Source organism: Diabrotica undecimpunctata, chromosome 7 (genome assembly GCF_040954645.1).
Source record: "Diabrotica undecimpunctata isolate CICGRU chromosome 7, icDiaUnde3, whole genome shotgun sequence".
Taxonomy (NCBI): domain Eukaryota; kingdom Metazoa; phylum Arthropoda; class Insecta; order Coleoptera; family Chrysomelidae; genus Diabrotica; species Diabrotica undecimpunctata.
Window position 1 is genome coordinate 146,880,144 of NC_092809.1, and position 21,776 is coordinate 146,901,919.

A 21,776-nucleotide genomic window follows, 5' to 3' on the forward strand; every position below is an offset into this window, starting at 1 on the left:
AATTCATTTTTTATTTTCTTAAATTGGCTCACATTTTCCTCAATTCGCAATATATGCATTACCATTAATTGTTTTTTGTTAACCAAATTGTTTGTGAAGTTTCACATGACTACCTACCTGAATTATTACTTTTTGAAATATTCTTGTTACCATAATGCTTTGAGCCTTAGCTTTTTTTTTTATTTAAAGTCCTAAAGCTTTCATCATTTTTTGGCTTTGGTAACGAACGATCAGCTATTGATGATCATAAACTGATGAATTTATTGTATTTGGCCCATATAGGAGAATAAATTTAGCCGATGATGTTAAGAGAAACAAAAAGAAAAATATGTTTGCACAACTAATAATTAACTGAAGTTGTTCCAATTTGTTTATTCATAAATAGAGAGAACACTTTATAAAACTACAAATACTCTACTAGATGCTAGCTCTTTACTATTAAACATTTCTGCCTCAGAAAAGTATAATATTTTATTTAATCAAATATTTTGATAATTAAGTTTCCGTCACTGGCCGTAACGTTCAAGGTGACGAAGTAATGTTCAGTTGGATTGAAGAATCCGCTGCAATTTTCGCTAACTTTCCAGCCGTTATAAGTTGGGTGGGTTTCGTTAAAGAGTAGCGAGAAAGCGGCCAATCTTTTGTTTTGGTTTGTAGGGTACAGTTGGTATGTTTCTATTAAGGTTTCCCGCGCTGTCACTTCATAGTCGATGTTGGGTACGTTGCTGCTGATTACGTTAACATCGATCTGAAAAGAAGTTGGTATGTAGTTTACTAATTTTTCAAGAAAAAAGCTTATAATACATATGTTTGTTTCGTATGAAATATATGGTTTAAGAGCATTTAAACGGAAGAATCAGTAAGAACACATAAAATAAGACCACCGGAGAGTACGGAGAAGAAATGACAACGCCTACGACTTATAAACATACCTATATGTGAACTATATGTAAACAATATAACCTATAAATATTAAAGGTTTTTACCAGCACAAAGATGTAAATCAATATACTTTAAACCAGTGTTTCCCAAAGTGGGGGTCGCCATGAGGTACTAGGGGGACCGCCGAACATTTCCAAAATAAGACAAAAGCACCACTTTGTTAGGTCATGTATTTTTATTTTAACAACGCCGTAAATAGAAATTACCAATTAATTATCAGACGAAATATAAAACTAAATATTAAAGTCCGTAAAAATAAAAGAGTAAAACAAAGTCAAATATTATAATCTTAATGAGAGCTATGCGCCTGCTTCTGTGAAACTAATCTTTCAAATCTAGGCTGTGTATTTGAGACACACACAATTATATCATTTTCAAGTACGAGACGATTTCTAACTCTTGTTTTAATGGCAGTCATAGACTAGAAACTTAATTCACACAAATATGATGTTACAATGGAAACCAAACATTTTACAGCTTCACTCGCCAACTGGGGGTATTCCTGCATCTTTTCGGTCCAAAATTGGTCCGAGTTCTGGGAAAAAAATTAAAGCTTCAACATTCCATCACTTGATATTTCAATAAGTTTTTCTTTTATGTTTATTGGTATTTCAACATGCTGAAAGGAATCGGCTAAAAACGGATTTAGTATCCATCTGCAACTGTCGTAACTGTTTTGAATTTCTTCGGGGAAATAATAACAGAGCTGTTGTTTTAAACTGAGCAAAGTAACATGCATGTCAGCAAAAACTTGTTCAAAATTTGTAGCACTGTAATTGGATACATTTTCCATAATTTCCTGAAGGCACTGGAATGAATCGAGTTGTTTTTTGCCAAGTGAGGTCGACCATAAATCGATTTTTCTTAGAAACGCCTTAATTTTATCTGTGGCTGTAATTATATTAATGTCGCGACCTTGTAAATTACTGTTCAAAATATTTAATTGCTCGAAAATATCAGCAAGGAAACCTAGTTTCAGAAGCCAAATAGGATCGGAAAATTGATTTTCATATGGGGACTTCTCATCTTTGAAATACATTAAAAGCTCTGCTCTTAAGTGAAATTTCGCAAAACTTTTCCATGAAAATCGCTTTCGCGATTATCATGGAAGAGTTTTGCGATGTAGACACAAGCTAATATCTCGCGGTGTACAATGTGCAGTCGACTTCTTATTATTTATTTTTATTGTAAATGCTATTCTGGCAGAAGTACGTACTACTAATTACTAGTGGGACAGATCGCAATCATTAAAATAATTGTATTAAAATAAAATAATTGTTTTTGATTTAAACTTAAACAGTAAAGTAAAATTAATTTTGAGAAACCATCAGGTAATTATTGTAAATTAGGCACGCTATTTCTGTCAAATAATATTGAATAAATGAGTGGGGGGAAATTGGGGGGTCGCGAACAAATTTTTTTAGCAAAAAGGGGTCGCGGTTTAGATAAGTTTGGGAAACTCTGCTTTAAACTATTACACATTATACAAAGAAGACAGCTTGGAACATGATAATGTAAGAAGACTGTACAAAAATATATTAGATGACACTACATCAAAAGCCATTTTAACTCGATATAAGAACAATACAAACATATAAAGAATTGTATATATGCAGCAGCATCTGCCGTAATGAAACTATACGAAGTAAATAAAAAACAAAGAAAACGATTATAATCGACTTATAAAGTCGATTATAAAAGACAAAAGTTTTTAAAATATTTAAATACAAAGAATATCGTTGATATGGTCAAATACAAAACAGCCCAAGCAAGTCAGAAAAAAAAATTATGAAAAAGAACGAAAGTTGGGAAAAGAATTATATAGAAATTACAAGAAACAACATAAATACATACATAGGTAGTAGAAAAAGCAATGGAGGCTGGATAGTAATAAAGAACATACGGAAATAAATAAGAAGACACATCATACAACCAATAACAAGAGTAAAATGGAAAAAGACTTTTCGAAAATCTACTAGAAATAGATTTAGAAATATGCTTTATTGTCACTGAAAATTGTACAATTTTATGGACAAAGCTGGCAAAAAGTCAAAAAATAACAATAACAATTTACTGAAATTATATAAATCGTCAATATCGTCAAAATATTAGCTAGTTGTTTATAAAGCTACTGTAATTTCTTAGTTATTCATTAAGAAACTCTACTACTGAATACTATTGTCTTTTAGATAGATAGGCTTTTGTCATTTTAGGGAACTTGGGGAAAAATGTTGCAGATTTAAGTTGTAAAGGGAGATGGTTAAATAGTTTTTTGCAGAATGTCATATAAATTTCTTTACTGACTCAGTAGACAGGGGAGATAAATAAACATCATAGTTTAGTGTTTGGTAAACTTTATGTAGCACACGAAACATAGCATCACTGGTACTTTTATTAGATAAAATTCCGAACTGATTTTGTAATAAAATGTTGTTTTCAACGAGAAAGAACATAAGTCGGACTTTTATAAGTCTCTTAATAATTTGGATAGTACCGGCAATAAGGCAATAGGTCTATAGTTTCAGGCATTAGATTTTTCACCACACTTATAAAGAGGAATAATAATGGCTGTCTTTATGCACTCTTGAAATGTACCATTTTCAAAGGAATCATCAATTAGTGAGGCCAGGACTTCCAACATATTTTCTGCTTTTTGATACTATTGATTGATTGGATCAGTTCAAATTTATCAACTGGTCTTATAAAGAATGAATTCGAGACCTTTTTTAAATTGGGAAGATAGGAAATGGGATCTTGTTATGGCAAAATAGATGATGTTATATTTTTAATCACATTAAAGAAGTATTCGTTTAGATTTTTAAGGTTTGGAAGGGAAAATGTTTGAGTTGTGTCAGTTCTGTTTCGAAGATCGTTAATTATGGACCAAGTTTCTTTTGCAACACTTTTAGAGCTTCCCAGACGATTTTGACAATGCGTTTTTCAGCTGTTTTGGATAGGTTAGGGCAAACTTATACCCGAAGACACTTATTTTGCATTACGCAACTAAAAGAACAGAAAACCGTTACATTTACTATACGTCGACCTTAAAAAAGCATACGATAGTGTCCATCTTATTAAACGACTCTGAGAAGTCTTAGAATTAAGCAATATTAACATCATAAAAGCAATTAAAAAACTATATATTAATACAAAAGCTTGAGTAAAGCCAGAATGATGATAACGATGATTGCAAAATTTTATAGTCCGTACATTGATGGAAGAGACGTTATGGCGTCAGCAATCACAGCAAATCTTATTGTTGAATAGAGAAATAGCATCTACGAATGTTCTTTTTTTACAGCAATCGTAATTCCAAATATTTTTATTAAAAAATCTTTCAAAGTTAATGATCATTCACGACCAATACAATCTATTAATTGTAAGGTTGATAAAGTAAGTTGTAGATTAAATATCTCCAATTAATAAATTAGTCGTAGACAAAATAAGGTATCTTACTTGCAATAATAGCTATAATTTTCTCGGAATACTATATCTTCGCTGGCAATGCAGCTCTTAAGCTATTATTATTTTATTCCCTTTTTGAACGCTTAGTTTTTCTGTGAGGCTTCAGCAAACAGTAGATAGGATGGAATGGTAACGTTGGTGTTTAAACTTTTTATTTAAATACTATCTTCGTTAGGAAAATTAGTAAATAGTAGCCGAATAAATAGTAAGATCGACGAATTAAAATTTTCAACGAAAATGTTAAAATAAACAAAAGACTATTAATTTTTTACAACGCAATTACGCGAACGAGATATAATTATTTAAATTATCATATTTAATAAAATTTTTGTATCAAGAGTTGCCTACAATTTGGCGTTTGTATTTTAATAATATCTATGAAAAACATTATTACTGATTATTTTTTAATAATACATATAGTATTAAATTCATGTACACATAGTAAAATATCCTTCAGTGTTTATTTTCAGACTATACTTTTCAACATAGACTAAGACAAATATATTTGAATTCACGTTTTCCTACCTACTGTTTTTTTTTCTATTTACTAGTTATACTAGATAAATAAAATGTACTTACAGTATCATTATCAGCAAGACTGGCAGCTGTTACAGCCACAAAAAGGACTAGTGTTAAAATCACGTCACCTTTCATCTTTTCAGACAATAGTATACCTGAACGTTCCAATTATCTTTAAGTAACAATATATTTTAAACTATGATTTTATAGATATTTTAAAAAAATTTGACATATTTAATCTTAAAGAGTATTTTTTCCGTACATACTAAAGCTTTTAGTTATAACAATCGTTTCCTTTTAAAAGATAAGTATATTTAAATCGAAAAAGATAAAGGTATACGACTCACTATTTTTTATATATAAGTATCAGTTTTACGTAAGTTTGATCTCAATTTATATCAATGTTTGATCAAACAACTGTTTGAGATGCCACTCTTATTTAAAGAATTTTTGACGTATTCATTAGTCATCTAGACAAGTTATGGTGTTAATTATAAATATATTTTCTTATTGTTTTGATTTATTCTGTCTTTTGCTTTTTTACTTTTAATTTTCTCTTTCTTGTTGTAATCTTCTCAAATTATATTTCGTCCTGATATAACTTATTCTTCTCTTTTATTTTATACCTAACCTTAGTTCTACACCTTTTTAACTTTTCTTCTTGTTTTTAACTTTTTTCCTTGTGTCCTTTGTCACTAAAATTCGAAGTTTGAGTTTGTTTATCAATCTACGATTCAAATTTATATCTTTCTAGCATTCATTTGTTATTTATATTTTGTATTAATTATGTTTCTTAAGTTTGTTTTATCATATACTATTTACAGCACATAAAAGAGCATTAACTCTTAACTGGTGACCCTATTTTTAATTACATAAATGGTGACCATGTGTCTGACAGACTCCTGGCTAAAAAAAGCTGTTTTTGTCAAGCTGGCACCTAAAAAATGCAATAAAACAGTTTTTAATAATAAAACAATATTGTAATGTGATTTTTATTTAGTGAAAAAGAAAAAAATCAAACTGTAGGACTTATAAATAACAAAAACAGAAAAAATGGTACTTAACATGTTTTATAACACAAAATTTTTAAAGTCATATTCCAAAAAATTAAACATATACAAACAAATATAATATATGTATGTTTAAAAATAGGTACATTTTATATAAAACATTGTTAAAAACAACATAATTGAAATTCTACACAAAACCTGCAAATCACAAAAAACGTTAAAAATCTAGGGTTTTTGGCACGTTGTGCATAAATATGCAGTCTTTCTTCTTAATTTGGATGGACAGATGTAGCAATATTTTCTTATTTAAAGCTTTTCTTCTTCGTTAGCCTTATTTTCGGGAATATCAAGGATACTTCTGATCAGTTCTTTCAGCTGCCTTTGTAATGTTGGCATTTCATATCTTTTATGCAAATATGAGGAAAGGAGTTCGTCGGCCAGGGTTTTTATAAATTTGAATCTAGTCCAATTATTTTCGGGAATCGAAGTAAACTTAATGTATGAATTTACTCCACATACGTCTACTATTTTATAAAAAATAGCCATGGGCCATCTACGTGTTCTGCGGCTACAGGAATATTTTACACACTTTTCATCCATCGCGTCTACACTCCCTTTGGTCAAGTTGTAAAAAGAACTTATTTCTGGTAGTCCATTATCTGCATCTACTTCTATAAAATGATGCACGGAAGCAATTAATATCACATCTTTATTTTTCTTAGTTGTACGGGATAAAAGTGTTAGGTCTTTGGTAAATCCAACAAAGTGTCGCCTTCATTATGATTTGGTCGCGGAAGGAACTGTGGAGGAATTTCTTTTTTATTTCTTCGCATCGTGCCAACGTAAGTGAGTTTATGTTGTAGATGATGTACTAAATCAACTGAAGTAAACCAGTTGTTGCCATTTACATTTCTATTAGTATTGTAAAGATGTTTGACTAATCTTATAACTGCTTGAGTAGATATGCTCATTCTTCTTTCTTAATTTGTGAGGCTAAATCCATCTGAACCTTTCCCAGCATAAATGTAAGCATTATGTAAATACCCAGTTCGTGCATCAGTCATACATAAGATTTTTATCCCATATTTACAGGGTTTTCTGGGAATATACATTTTAAAGCGACATCTGCCTCTGAAGCCTACCAGCATTTCGTCTACACACTCATTTTTCCCAACCGTATATGCATCTTCTGAATTGCTTACAAATAAGTCAAAGAATTTTTGGATAGCAGCAGCTGAATTATCCCTTGCTCTTTGTTCTCGGTACGAGGCATCGTTAAACCTTAAGGCAGCCATCAGGGTCAGGAAACGTTTCTGCGACATACTCGTAACTGCTCTAAATACCGACTGTCCATTTCCGTTCGCAGCAAACAGACTTCGTACATCCTCATGATTTGGCTTATAAATAAAAGTATAAAGAAGCAGTCAGAAGAAAGCTCTCAATTTTATTTCATCAGTATCAGCCAACTCGGATTTGTCTTTTTTATATTGTTGATATTTTGGCCGAAAAGTTGCGAGTTTTTCGTTAGTCCTCTTGACAACAAGACTATACATATTTGGTGAAAACAATTTATTAAAATAATAAACGGGACTCGTTGACTTTTCTACTTTTGAACGGATTGATGGGAGTACAACAATATTATGAGCAGGCGTACTGACGTTTCTAGTTGGTTTTTTTTTACTCCACTTATATCTATTCTTTCCATAGTAATAATTGCTGGAATTGACACACTCTATTTCATTTTCGCTGGATATCATTTCTGAGTCTTGTTGCTGTTCATTTTCACTTAGTTCTTGTTCACTGTCCGTAAAATGATCACTTTTTATATAATATCCTTCTTCCACATCATCATCACTAATGTCACTGTTCCCTCATTATACCATTTTGTGCACACTTCTTCGAAATCATCGTCTAATACTCTTACAGATTTACGAGAACTATCTATATTAAAATAAAACTAATGGTGACCTTGCGTCTAGTAGACTCCGCTACGTAAACATTTCGAAAATGGGACGAGCGAGGTAAGATACTCTAAAAGGTAGGAAGATACACCTAATTACAGGTTGCTACGTATTTGTGGCGAGAAACGCAGACGCGTTAATAAACGTACGGAGTCTGTGATATGCATGGTCACCAGTTAAGAGTTAAAAGTACTGTGCAAGCGATAAAAGTACTAATTAAAAATATGTAGTAATGTGTATATCTAAATAAATTGCTATTTATTGTTTATATCTGTCCACATTTTTTAGTTCCAGTTTTTTTAGTGTTTTATCTATATAAAGTTTAAATAAGGTTGGTAACAGTCAACATCCTTATCGAAGACTTTTATCGACTTTACGAAATTTATGTAAGTGTTACCCTTTCCATAATTTTTATTGCTTTCCATATGTTATTGTCTGAGATACTATCATAGGTCTTTCGAAGGTTCTGCCATTGGCATTGTTTTTTTTATGAGCTGTTTTACAGAAAATATATTATCAGAACCTGAGCGTTCTGAAGTTTGCACCTGTTCCTCCATCCTTTCTTTTTACCAATTTTTCCATACAACCTACGCACAGAAGGTGTGACGCATATTTCCTATAATTACTGAGATCTTTTTTGTTGCCCTTTTTATGTATGGAATTTAAGTAGCCCATTTTTTATTCTTTCGGTATTTTTCCATTAAATTATCGTTTATAAAATATTTGTTTTAACTCTTGTATTAAGGCTACATGGGCGTGTTTTAGCAGTTCTGCAGGTATGCTTCCAGTATCAGTTGCTCTCTTATTTTTCATTCTTTTTAGCGCATTTCTAATTTTGTTTTTAGATATATCTGGAACTTGTGTTTGTCTGTCTCTTATTTCGTCAGTTGCGGGAGTATATAGATATTTTTTTTTGTAATAACTCTGAGTAATATTTTACTTATTCATCAATTTGTATTTTTTATATCTTAACTCTTTTATGGGTATGCTGTCTAAAGTTCCTCAATATTTCCATGCCTCCCTTGCTTTTGACTTTTTTGCCAAAATTGGTTTTCTCTGCTCTTTATTTCTCTTTTAGAAAGCTTTAATTTTTTCTATTTTTTTTAATTTGGATTTCGATCTTTGTTGTACACCAATATGGTTTTAGGATTTTATAATTTCTCTGGTGATTTTCCTTTCCAACGACCTCTTCTGCTGCTAGGTGTATTTGAGTTTTTATATTTTCATATCGTTCTTCATTTGTTGTTCCTTGAATATCTTTTGTTTTTGATGCTGGTCTCAATTTATAAAGAAAAGAGATCCTGTATATACTCTCTTTGTTTCCTCTATATACTCTCATTTCTTCGCCCTTGGTCAATGAGTCTTGTCTAACAATTATATAGTCTATTAATGATTTTTGTTTCGTATATGTATATTCATATGTATATCTCTTTATGTCTAAAAAACCATTACATATTCTTGACGAATACTGGTCACATAAGTCTCGTTCTCATATTCCGAACCAATGCCTTCATCTGAAACAAATATGAGTCCGAAGAATATTAGAAGCCGCGTTAGCTTGAAAAATTAAATTAAGATTTTACGCAACAACAAAAATGAAGTACAAAATATTAAAATACTCACAGACAAATTTCATTAAGAAAGATACTTTGGGACCATCGATAAATCTGGATCTTTTGGCCATACTAACAGTTAGATTAACCAATAACCAAATAAATAATATGTTACGATATATTCACCAACACAAGCATTACAATCTTTTTGGTTTCCGAAGGACTTTCCACTAAAACTGAAGATCTACTATGGAATTGGTCCAGCTGAGGTAAAAGCTGATCTTGATGCTTTTAGGTTCTTTTTCACTTCGGAAGAATTATTCACCTGCAAAAATAAAGAGAATATCACCAAAATTATTATTCCGTTGTCTCTCCAAAACAAAATTTTTAAACAAAACGACGTGTTCGTTGACAATCGTTCAAGTTCAGCTTAAGGTGACACCCGAATTCTTTCTGCAAATAATGATTTCTCTCCGGTAACAAAATATGACTTTCTGTTAAGTGAAGCCTTCTTTAAGTTTTCCTTTGTTTATAATAAAAAATCTTAATCTGTACATTCTGTGGATTTATAGATCACCTGCCTAATGAAAACATAAAAATGCTATGACTTCAATATTAATTCCGCTGTTGCTTATGCTACCCAACTGTCCTTGGACAATATATTCGAATTGGATGGTCTCACAGTTACAATGCACACTAATTCTCCTGCAAGAATTACTAAAACAACATCTACCATAATTGATTATTTATTGTCTTAGATTTTTCACCCCTTGATGTTCGTTCTACAATTATTAATGCGGTACTATCTGATCATAAAGTAGTATATTCGATCTTATATAGATCATATTATTATAGCAGTTTAACACACTCAGCAAACCCTCCTCGAAAATCCGGCGTTGGTTTTTTCCTCTCAGAACTTTCGTAAATTTCAAAATTTGTTCTTGACTTCTGGATGGCACTTTCCTTCCGTGGACTATAATTTCAGTGATTTTTCAGATAATGTTTGTATTTTCAGTAAAGTATTTCATTTAATTACACTTAAACCAAAACCTCACAAACTTTGGACTACATAGCTCAAATATTTTCTCCTCCAAACCCTGAAAATATAAATGAATACTTCATTAATGTGAGTAAAAATGTAACATTAACTATTTTGCTACAACAAGATCCCATTTTCTATCCCCTCAATTTAGGAAAGGTCTCGAATTCATTCTTTATAAGACCAGTTGATAAATCTGAACTGATCCAAACAATCAATAGTATCAAAAACAAATTTTCCTGTATAATTGATGAACTATCCATAACGATATTCTCAAATCTCCAAAAAAATGTGGAAGTCCTGGACTCACTAATAATTCATGATTCCTTGGAAAAAGGTGCATTTCCAGAGTGCCTAAAGACATATATTATTATTCCTATTTATAAAGGTGGTGAAAAATCTAATGCCTGCAACTATAATAGACCTATTGCCTTACTACCGGTACTATCCAAAATTATTGAGAGACTTATGTCCTTTCTCTTTGAAAACAACATTTTATTACAAAATCAGTTCGGTTTTTTATCTAATAAATATACGAGTAATGCTATGTGTTTTGTGTTATATAAGGTTTACCCAGCACTAAACAATAATATTTACACTGCCACTGTTTTTTGTGACTATGCCAAAGCTTTTGATTGTGCCAATCACGACATTTTGATAAAATAACTTAATTTCTATAGAATTCAAGGTATTTCTTTGAATTGGTTCCAATCCTACTTGAGGAATAGGAAACAACTAGTTAAAACAAATGATACCGACTCTAGTCACAAAAGCATTGTATGTGGAGTTTTACAATATTCAGTATTGGGTCCTATACTTTTCCTTTTCTTATAAATGATATCACTTATTTAAAAATCGATGAAAAAGTTTTTCTTTTTGCTGATTTTTCACGGGATTTTAAAGCTTTCCTCTTTATATATTTGAGAAACTGTTAGCTTAATTCGTAAACACCTACATGTTTTTCCAGCAAGACCTAATCGTGAATACTCCACCAGCAATTCAACCTTTGATGCTATTTACCTATTCCGTTCACTGAGTTAGTAAAGAAATCTGTATTAAATTCTGCAAAAAACTATACAACCATCTCCCTTTACAACTTAAATCTGCAACATCTTTCCCCAAGTTCCGTAAAATGACAAAAGCGTATCTATCTGAAAGACCATATTATTTAGTAGAAGAGTTTCTTAACGAATAACAAAAAAATTACAGTAACTTTATGTACAAGTACTTAACTAAAGTATTTTTGTCTATATTTGGGTATTATACGCAGCAACTTCAACTTATCAACTTATCAGTTCATAAGGTTTTATTATGCAATTTGCCATTTATTTAAATTTTGCAGTAGGTTGTTTTTTTATAATCTTTTATTTTGTGATTTTGACGATTTACGTAATTTCAGTAAATTGAATTGTTACTGTTATTTTCTGGCTTTTTCTATGCTTTGTCCATAAAATTGTACAATCTTCAGTTACAATAAAGCATATTTTTAATTATAATCCTAATACATAATTTTATTCTGATTCAAGATATGGGCCTACTATTTTGTTACTATCCTTTCTTTCAGTTCTTGCACTAAGATCTACTATTTACGTATCTTTTCTTACGACTGTTTACATTTTTTAATATTTCTTGCAGAATTTATTCGAACTGATCTTTTCTTCTCCTTTACTATCATCGGTGGGGGCATCTCTTCTTTTATTTTCATGTCTAAACTGATTATTATTTCATTTATGGCTATACAATCCTTGACATATTTATTATATTTTTTTCTTATTGCTGTAGACGCTGCCCTCTTTGCTTTTTGGTATTTACTTACTCCATTACAGTAGAAAACATATTCTATTATTTCATTTCCTTGACCAATTTTCCTTTGTTTTAGTTCCGTAAAAGTTCCTTGGCATTTATTGTTTGTACTCTGTACATTTCAACACCCTCATTCAACATATTCATTGTTCGTCTTCGCTGCTGAGTTCGTTTCGTTTATTTTTGTCCAGTATCTAAAGGTCGGTACACATATACGAGCCAAACGGTATGCATACGGTATGCGAACGCTATATTCGTTAATGTGTACGCGTACGGCAGAAAAAACCGCTTGCGTACTGTTTCATCGTGACTCGTCGCGAACCAAATTGTTGCGGTTTATTCCATGACTTCAAAGGAAGCTCGTCTTTCAGTTTGGACGGCGCTTACTAGGCGCAGCGAACATTTTTATTGTCTCATCAAATCGATATTGTGTGAATGACGTGTTCCTTCATAGAGAGACGTGAGAAAACAGTAAACTGAGTATTGTACATACTTTTATTTTTGTTAAACAAGCAAAAACAGAAACATAAATCAGTACCCAAATTATAAATAAAATGAATCATTTCGCACATGTGTGTTCGTTGTTGGTTTGTCGCTTTCCATGGATCGAGATAAGTATGCAATCAGTACGATGTAGAATATTTTTCAAGGATCTGTACGCGTACGGTACGTATACCGTTTGGCTCGCATATGTGTACCCACCTTAAGGCTCTCCGTTCGGCTCGCGGTGATAAGAATACGGCCGAGGTCAGAAGGCCCTGCCTGTCGTAAGAGGCGACTAATAGGTAGGAATTGAGAGGTGGAGAGCCGTTGCTTGAGGTGTCTGGTTTGTAGAAACGCACACGGTCGCTTAGGCGACACGGTCACCGGTCTACATTCCTAGTATCCTAGACGAGACTCTCGTGGGACCACTCTACTCTCATTCCAAGAGAACCTGGCGAGGTTGAACGAGCTGGGCCCGTACATACCTCTCCTGGCCTTGTGTCAGGCGTGGTGTGGGTGGGTGCCCCAGCACGTACCCGTCAAGGAGATTCAAGAGTGGTAGAGGAGAGATCCTCGTGACCTGTCTACGTGCGAGGTGGAAATTCCTCTGCCTGCTTCGCCTATCCGCCCGTGGGTGGGATAACGGGTAGGTGCGGTAATCGCAACACAGGTACTACGGGGAAGGTGAAGCCCCACGAAACGTTTCTGGTATACGTGGCGTGGCACCTTCATTTTGGTGTCGGACTCGTAGGGGCAGTGGATTCGTTAACGGTCGTATAGCCGAAAGGCCAGGTAGACGAGGGTCCTGCCAGTTCTTTAATCGGAGGGCACAAACGCTTTGCAAAGTATCTAAGACTTTTGATTAGGAGTGTTAGCTTGTATTTTCTTTTACCAGGTGCTGGGCGTTAACCCAACAACCTAAACCTCCTCTTTTCTTAACAGGTTTGGGTGGAATTACGAAGTTAAAATTTTTATGAAATATAAGATAAATATGTGTTATTAAATCCAGCAGTAGTTTTTATCCTTGGATATAGTCCTTATCGATATAATTAATACAGTGATCTATTTAAAATACCTTCAATCGTGATAAGTTTTTTTGATATTAACGTTTAGATGTACAACGCATAAACAAAAATCTCGAAAAGATTATTTGTGTCAAGTGCCTATAAAAACTAAAATACTGTGATTATGCTGTCGTATGTTTGTTTGATTGCATGACAATAAGTTAAAAATGAAATTCCTAGCAACTTTGTTTATAGCATTTGCTGTACTCTATTCAGCTTTATCAATTCCTCAGGTTAGTATATTTTTTTGTTAAAAACCATATATTTGAATATATGGAATGTATCTAAAAAATATTGCAGTATGTGTTTTATTTTCATCATTTTTGTTTCTCATAATAGACCTTCAGATTTCAGTACGCAGTTCAACCACAATTTTATACTTTATGCCTTTTTGTGTACTGAAAATATCGTATAAAATAAGCAAAAGGAAAAGGAAATTTTAAGATGAACCAGGTTCGTTTTTCTGAAAATCGAATTTTTCTAATTTTCCGCAACTTTTCTAAAGTAAAATTTTTCGCTTTTACGACCTGACGTTATGCCTGTTTTGCAGGTTTTTTTATCGTGAAAACTAACAAATTTTTAAGTGGAATGAAGGAGAAAATCAAGGACACTCACCTATTAACATTACATGTTTTTTTAAATAGATTTTTAAAAATAGAATTAATACTCCTCTACAGATCCGTTAAATGGCATAAGGGCAAAAATTGTCGCAGCACCTGCGATTTTCTTTACAAAAGAAAATTCAATTTTCACACAGATTTCTCTAGGAAACTTCACAGTTTTCACATATTTTAGTTCCTTGATTTCAAGGAGTTCTTTTTCCAATACTCTCAAATGCATAAGGGATAAAATCCCTGCCAAAATATTTGAGTGTTTTAGTTTTTACGATTTGAAATTAAAAGTTTTTTATGTTATGGAACGTTATTGAACCTATCACATGATGTATTCACGACATTATGGATTGTTCTCGCTATTTTGCTTTTTTATTGATTGTGTATAATAATGCCATCTAGTCGTAGATATACAACTCTGTAAGTAATTTTCAGGTTTTTCTAGGAGCCACATTTGTTACAAAATATTTTACTATGAGCCTGCATTATAAATCATTCCCAAAATATGTTCAAGAGTGTTCTTAGTTGGCCACTACATACTTACAGTTAGAATATAAGTATTTTTACTGTTAAAATCATTCTAAAAAGACATTTAGAATAGTGGTAAAAGCGGCAACCCAAGTATAGCCTATTTAAAAAAAACTTAAACACCTGTACAAATTACTGAATCCAGTAATCACTTCAAATGTTTTCTGTAATCTTTTTTAATTATTTTTGTCAGTTCTAGTGTTTAATTAATAATTTAAATTACCTAATTAAAAAAAAATCATCCTCCCAACTTTTGTGACAGTTAAAAATGGTTTGTCTTTCCCTGATTTTTATGTTTTTTTTTTAATTGTAGTTTTCAATTGGTGGCAGTAATGTCCCCGACATAAGATACGAATTAAAGGCTGTGGAGGCTCTTAAAGAAGCCTACGAATTGTACCCAAATGACGCCCTCAAGCGCGTAGAAGCTTTTTCCGATCTTTTCGGTGAAGTATACCCAATAACCAATGGCTGGAATGTTGTTAGTGCCTGTGATACTTTCTACACTAACAAAGAGCGTATTTATGTAGATATTATAGTTAAAGAATCAGAATTAACAGCAGACAACACAACTGATACAACCATAAAAATTTTCAGTTAAATGTATTTTGTGTTTTGTGAATAAACTATTATAAAAATATATAAAATATTTTTTTATTGTCCTTTCATCCATATTGCTACAATTAAAAAGAGTCAACATTTAAATATTAAAAAGAAAATTAGAAACATTAGCAAAGATCACAGATGTAGTAATCCGATTTTTTAAAGTTTAGTTCGCATGTTGTCCGCTAGGTGTCCATAAATAAAGGGACAAAAAAATGTAAACAATGTTTGAAATTCCACTTATTTCCCGTGATACTTATACTTACGGAATTTTGTGTGAGTGGTTTGAAGTGAGATAATCTTGCCGAACAAAAGTAATTTTTACTTATGCGAGTGTATTTTAAATCATAATTAGATAAGACATAGTTTTTGTTATTAGGTATATATTGGTTCACCTTTGGGTTTGTGCTTTAGAATAATTGTATGAAAACGGTTCGATCCTGCAGTACATTCGGTTGTACTACAAGAAATTCCAATGCATTTCGAGGAGTATTGAAGCCTATTAATTAAAACTCTGTCTACCATTTTCAATATGTCATTAGCATAACAAGCTAGAGGGAAAATAGAAACTGGCATATATTTGCTTCCAGAAGAATTGAGCATTGTGTTAGTAGGAGATGAGAAATTTAAGTTAAAGGATCGTATCCTTTTTATATGTTTATATTTATTATTAGAAAATTTGTGCCTAAACTGAAGTGTTTAGGTTGTATTCAATGTTTATTTAAAGCATAATCCGATCATTCTGACACTGGTCTTGGAGAATTTAAGAGTTTAGTAAATCTAAAAAAAGTAGAACAGTAGGCGTTACTGAAGATGAAGATTTATACATAGCGGAGGATGGGGTATTGTAGATCATCGAGGCAATGTAAACCACATCGGTTATTTTTTTTTAATTGTCAACACTGCATCTAGTAACTACCATGAATATGCGTAGACATCATGGTACAATGAACGCACATGATACAAAGGTACAATGAACACAAGGTATAATATTGCGCATGACATTTGACAGCTGAGCCAGGCGTGTGACGCAGTAGGGATCCTTCGGACTCATTTATTTGTAATAATAGTTTAACGAATTTTTTGACATTGTAGTAACTTACCGCATTTTTCCTTCAGTTAAAGCATTATAGTGTATTGAATAATACCTGTGGTGTTTAGTTGCTGTATAGTTTATTATATTGTATACTAGTTTTTTTGTAAAACAATGTCAACTTCGGAAATCGTTCTCAAAATACTCGAAATATAAAAGAACGATTTCCTAAGTGGAAATAGAAAAGTCAAAATAAACATATTTTAAATTAAAATTGGGGTGAATTCCCAGAAAAAGTAATAAAATAAATAAAGTTGCTTTAAAATATTTTGTAAAATTGACAAACTCTAGTCGATACAAACATTTAACTACTATTTTATTGACTATCATACGAAATATATGATGAATCCTTTGACAAAACGCTAAAGAGATAACCACCGAAATACATTCTTAATATTAAGTTGTCGCAGAACGTAAAACTTCATTTTAGAAGTGATTATACATCAAACAACGATTTGATAACGATATTAGGAATAAATTCCTAATGAAGCAATCAATTCCTGTTCCATTAAATGAGATTAACACAGAAAAGCCAAATCACAGGGATCGACAAATTTGGATGGACGGTAGAAGACCTTATGACTAAACTAATAATTACACAGGCAGCCCGAGACAGACTAAAAATATGTTGACCAAAGTGAATGGAAAGATTGCGGTGGGCGTGATTACAAATGGTCTAAAGAACGAAAGAATAAAAACAATCTTAAAAGCAAGAAACCATACATTTACATTAGAAGCGAATGCTCAGGAAGAAAAAACCCTTCGCTAAACAAAACTTCATAAATTTGCATGTATAACAATTATAGAGGTGGAAGAAGGAATAGTACAAACGGATACAATAACTTAAGGAATAACTTAAGGAAGGAATAGCACATAATTAATTGTGCCTAATAAAAGTCTTCAAGCTCACAAAAGTGTTTTTTAAGATTTACGACAACATTTTTTTAACACAAAATGGATGGGTTTGGAATGGATTAAAAGTTCAATTCCCATGTGTCTCAAGCGAAAGGTTTATATCCAATGTGTTTTGCCTGTACAAACTTATGGAGCAGAGACTTTAACACTCACGCAAAAATCTGCGAATAAACTCAGAGTTACACAACGAGCTATGGAACGTGCAATGCTGAACGTGAGCCTTCAAGACCACATAACAAACCAAGAAATCAGGCAAAGATCAGGAGTTCAAGACGTCATCGAAAGAACCACGACGCTTAAGTGGAACTGGGCAGGGCACTTAGCCAGAATACAAGGTGGACGGTGGACAAGACGTATTATGGAACGGAGGCCCAGAAACTATAAAAGAAGCCGAGGACGACCACCGACTAGATGGACCGATGATATAAAACGTGTAGCGGGAAACTGGCTACAAGCGGCCCAGTTTAGAGAACAATGGAAAGAACTGAGGGAGGCTTATGTCCAGCAGTAGACGCGATTGGCTGATTGATGATGATGATGTTGTCAGTACGTGCAATACGCTAACAAGGAAGGAAGGAACATATGTGTGTGCGTGTGTTTTCTTTTTTTGGGGGAGTGAAAAATACTTTTACGTATCATCAGGACTAGATGTATGGCCTTTTATGTCATAATGTTTAATTATCATATTCTACTCAAAAATGTCTTAAATGCGCTTAATAATAGGTATAAGGTTATGTCAGAACTTTAGGGTTAAGGTACTCAATATTACCAATTAAAATATTGTATATATTTTAATAGTATAACTGTATATTTTTTAGTACTAAGCACATGATACTATGACTAACAAGATAGGATCTTCCCGTAGCACAAAATCGGTCCTGTTCGCGCATGCCGTCATTGGAGATCAGATTTGAATTCTTGTTAAAGTTAAATGGGATTTTTATGCATTCTGTGATGAAATTATTTAATTAGCAAAATAATAATATTAAATAAAGGTTTAATAATTACAATAATCGTACACAAAAAGATATCTCCAAACTATTTAATAAAGATTATTTATTGACACATACAAAAAACTGACATTACGAACGTGCAAGTCTCCAATTACGTCACGACTTATGCGCAATATCTTATCTTCTTAATCATAGTATCATGACTAAGCAATAAGACACACGTGGATACAACTAAGTTGTTTATTGACACTTGACAGAATTATGACTGACTGATTGACACAAGACATGGTATCTAAAACATAAGTGGTCTCTTTAACTAAGGGTACTTTCGTAACAACAATGAATATGAATATAGTCTCTTTAATATTTAGACATTTTTTAAAAACGGCGATTTTAATCATTTTCCTTGCTGTTATCTAGTGTTGTCATTTTGTACTAGTAGAGAACTCTGTGGAATCCCCTAAGTATTACTTCGCTGAAGAGCATTTGGATTTCAGTTTGGGTAGGTTTCTATAAAAAAATATTAAAATAACACTTAATCAAATAAAACTCTTTATACGTGCATATATATTATATGATAGTTAAATTTTCAGTTAAATTATTGAATTAAAAGGAAACTATCCTTTAAGCTAATAAACTTTTTACTGCTGCCATCTACTGTCGAATTATTTTGGAATTTAGGCTACGAGAAATGTCTAATTGATTATACAAGAAGTTAAGAACAATTCAATTTAAAATAACTAGGTAATAAAAGGGAAAAATCCCAGTGGTTAGCTGTACCTATATAGAGTCTCTATCGTATTTAAACATTTTTTAAAAATGGCGAAATCATTTTTCTTGCTGTTATTGCTGAAATGCTGGGCTGTTATCTAGTGTTCCTAATTTAAATAAGTAGAGAACTCTATTGGATCCCCTAAGTATTATTTCGCTGGAGAGCGTCTAAATTTCGCTTTGAGTAGGTTTCTATAAAAAATATTAAGACACTACTCAATCAAATAAAACTCCATGTACAAGTCTATATTATATATAATATATTATATAAATTATAGGTAAATTATTTTTATTTGAATTATTTTCAGTTAAATTATTGAATTAAAAAGAAACTATCCTTTAATCTAATAAACTTTTTGTTGCTGCCATCTACCGTCGAATTATTTAGGCTACTAAAAATGTCTGACTATACAAGAAGTTGACAAGAATTTAATTCCAAATAACCAATAAAAGGGAAAAATCCAAGTGGTTAGCTGTATATATTAGTTTAAATAAACTTACAGTGAAGTAAAAAACTTCTAGTGTAAAATGGTATATATAATCAATATACTTATACCATTTTACACTAGTTTTTCAATTTAAAATGCTTTTACTACGTAAAGATGGCGCCACATGAAGGTTTATTGTATTTTATTTTTAGTTTAAAATAAATTTGGTAAAAGCTCTTAAAACCTCTTTCAGAATTCTATTTGAAAAAAATCTGATTGATTCAGACATCAAACTGAATATTATTTTACTGGAGATGTTAGAATGTGCAGATTTTTGAAGTAAAATTGAAAATTATAGGTTTGATCTCAATTTTTCGTAAACAGGTAGGTATTGGTAAAAATTGCAACTTAAACTTTGTTACACACTTTGACAGATTAATTGCCTTTCTTGAATTCACTTGAATTATATGATTATCAAAGGAGAAATTAATCCTTAGTTACCATATATTTTTCATGGATAAGACGATTATAAAAGAAAAAGAAAATAGCAAAATTTATTAGCAATAGATTAAATATTATTACAAACCAAAACAGCCAAAAAATACCTTAACCTTGGAATGAATAGGAAGACGATTACACTGAGGCAAGGTAATTTATTTAGAGGTACTTTTTTGGTGGAGATTTAACGGAAGGTCTTACATGATTTGTGTCACCTGACGTTGCGTTTTTGTTCAGTATTTTTTGAGATTTCATCATGAAATGACTTAGCCTGGCACAGGTTTCGTGGGCTTAGACCAACAATAACTTGGCTTATCGTTTATCGTTTGCAACAACTTGGTTTATTTTACGTAAGGATCTTGGTTTAAAAGCATACAAAATTCAATTAGTACAAGATCTGAAGCCGATCGACCATACGAGTCGTCACCGTTTCAGTCGATGGGCTTTTGATAAACTTGCAGAAAATCCACTGTTTTCGAAAAAAAAATTGTTTTTAGTCCATACTTGTTTTATTTCAATTGGATTATTAATAGGTTTATTGTTTTTGTCAATTAATCGGTTAGGTGTATTTGTTCGTGATTTTCCAGATAATTCTTTCACTTTTTTATGTAAGTTATAATGATCATGCTTTTTCTGCAATTCTTCCACTTCGATGCATGTTTCCATCGTTCACTTTTCCTTAGCCTCTTTTATTTTGTTCCTGATTAATTTATGTTTTTCTCTGTACTTACTTGGGTTTTTGTTGCTATATTTTTTTCTTTGTTCCATGATTTCCAGTATTTCTTGAGTCATCCAAGGTTTTCGGCTTTCTGTTTTCTTTTGTAGAGTTTCTTTCTGTGTTTTTATAACAGAATCTTTGATTTTGCTCCACATAATGTTCACATTCTCAGTGTTTTTCATTTCTGATGTTGGATTATCTTTATTTCTTGAATCATACGAGTTGAGGCCTCAGCACGGATTTCATTTATCTTGAGTAACTGAGTATTCACCTTAGAACTTTTGGATTTTATTTTCTTTTTTACTGTCAGTTTCATTTTTGAGATAAGGAGGTTATGGTCTGAGTAGATATCTGCTGCAGGAAAAGTCTTAACGCTTACAATGAAATTTCTAAATCTTAGATTGGTTAGAATTAAGTCGATCTGATTTCTAATGCAATTTTGTTCATTATCTTGTGGTGACCTTCAGGTATACAATCTACAGGGTGGTAGTCGAAACCGTGTCTTCATAATCACCAGGTTTTCTTCTTGGTTCTTGACAAAATTGAGCCAATCTGTCGCCTCTAGCATTCCTTATTCCTAAACCTTAATCACCTATTATATTATTGACTCGGTCTTTTCCTATCTGTGCATTTAAATCACCCACTATTATAGTAATTTCCTCCTTTCTTGTGTATTGTAGAAGTTGTTTGAGTTGTTCATAAAAATGTTCTATTTCAGCTTCTGATTTATCTGTAGTTGGAGCATACACTTGTACTACAATAATGTTCACTGGCTTACCCTGTATTTGTAATAATAGCATTCTATCCGAAAAGGAAACAAAA

The 21,776-nt window shown here is 32.0% G+C and overlaps 1 protein-coding gene and 1 long non-coding RNA gene across 2 annotated transcripts; one reads left to right on the forward strand and one right to left on the reverse strand.

Moving 5' to 3' along the window:
• Positions 1-357: 357 nt before the first annotated feature.
• On the reverse strand, positions 358-5,326 carry LOC140447026 (uncharacterized). Its single transcript, XR_011951557.1, has 2 exons — positions 4,987-5,326; positions 358-748 (listed from the first exon to the last, which is right to left on the reverse strand). It is a non-coding gene; the product is annotated as an uncharacterized lncRNA (long non-coding RNA).
• Positions 5,327-13,883: 8,557 nt separating this feature from the next.
• LOC140447027 (uncharacterized) lies at positions 13,884-15,622 on the forward strand. Its single transcript, XM_072539614.1, has 2 exons — positions 13,884-14,072; positions 15,292-15,622. Exons 1-2 carry the CDS (start codon positions 14,007-14,009, stop codon positions 15,574-15,576), a joined length of 351 nt encoding a protein of 116 aa, XP_072395715.1. The 5' UTR covers positions 13,884-14,006; the 3' UTR covers positions 15,577-15,622.
• Positions 15,623-21,776: the final 6,154 nt, after the last annotated feature.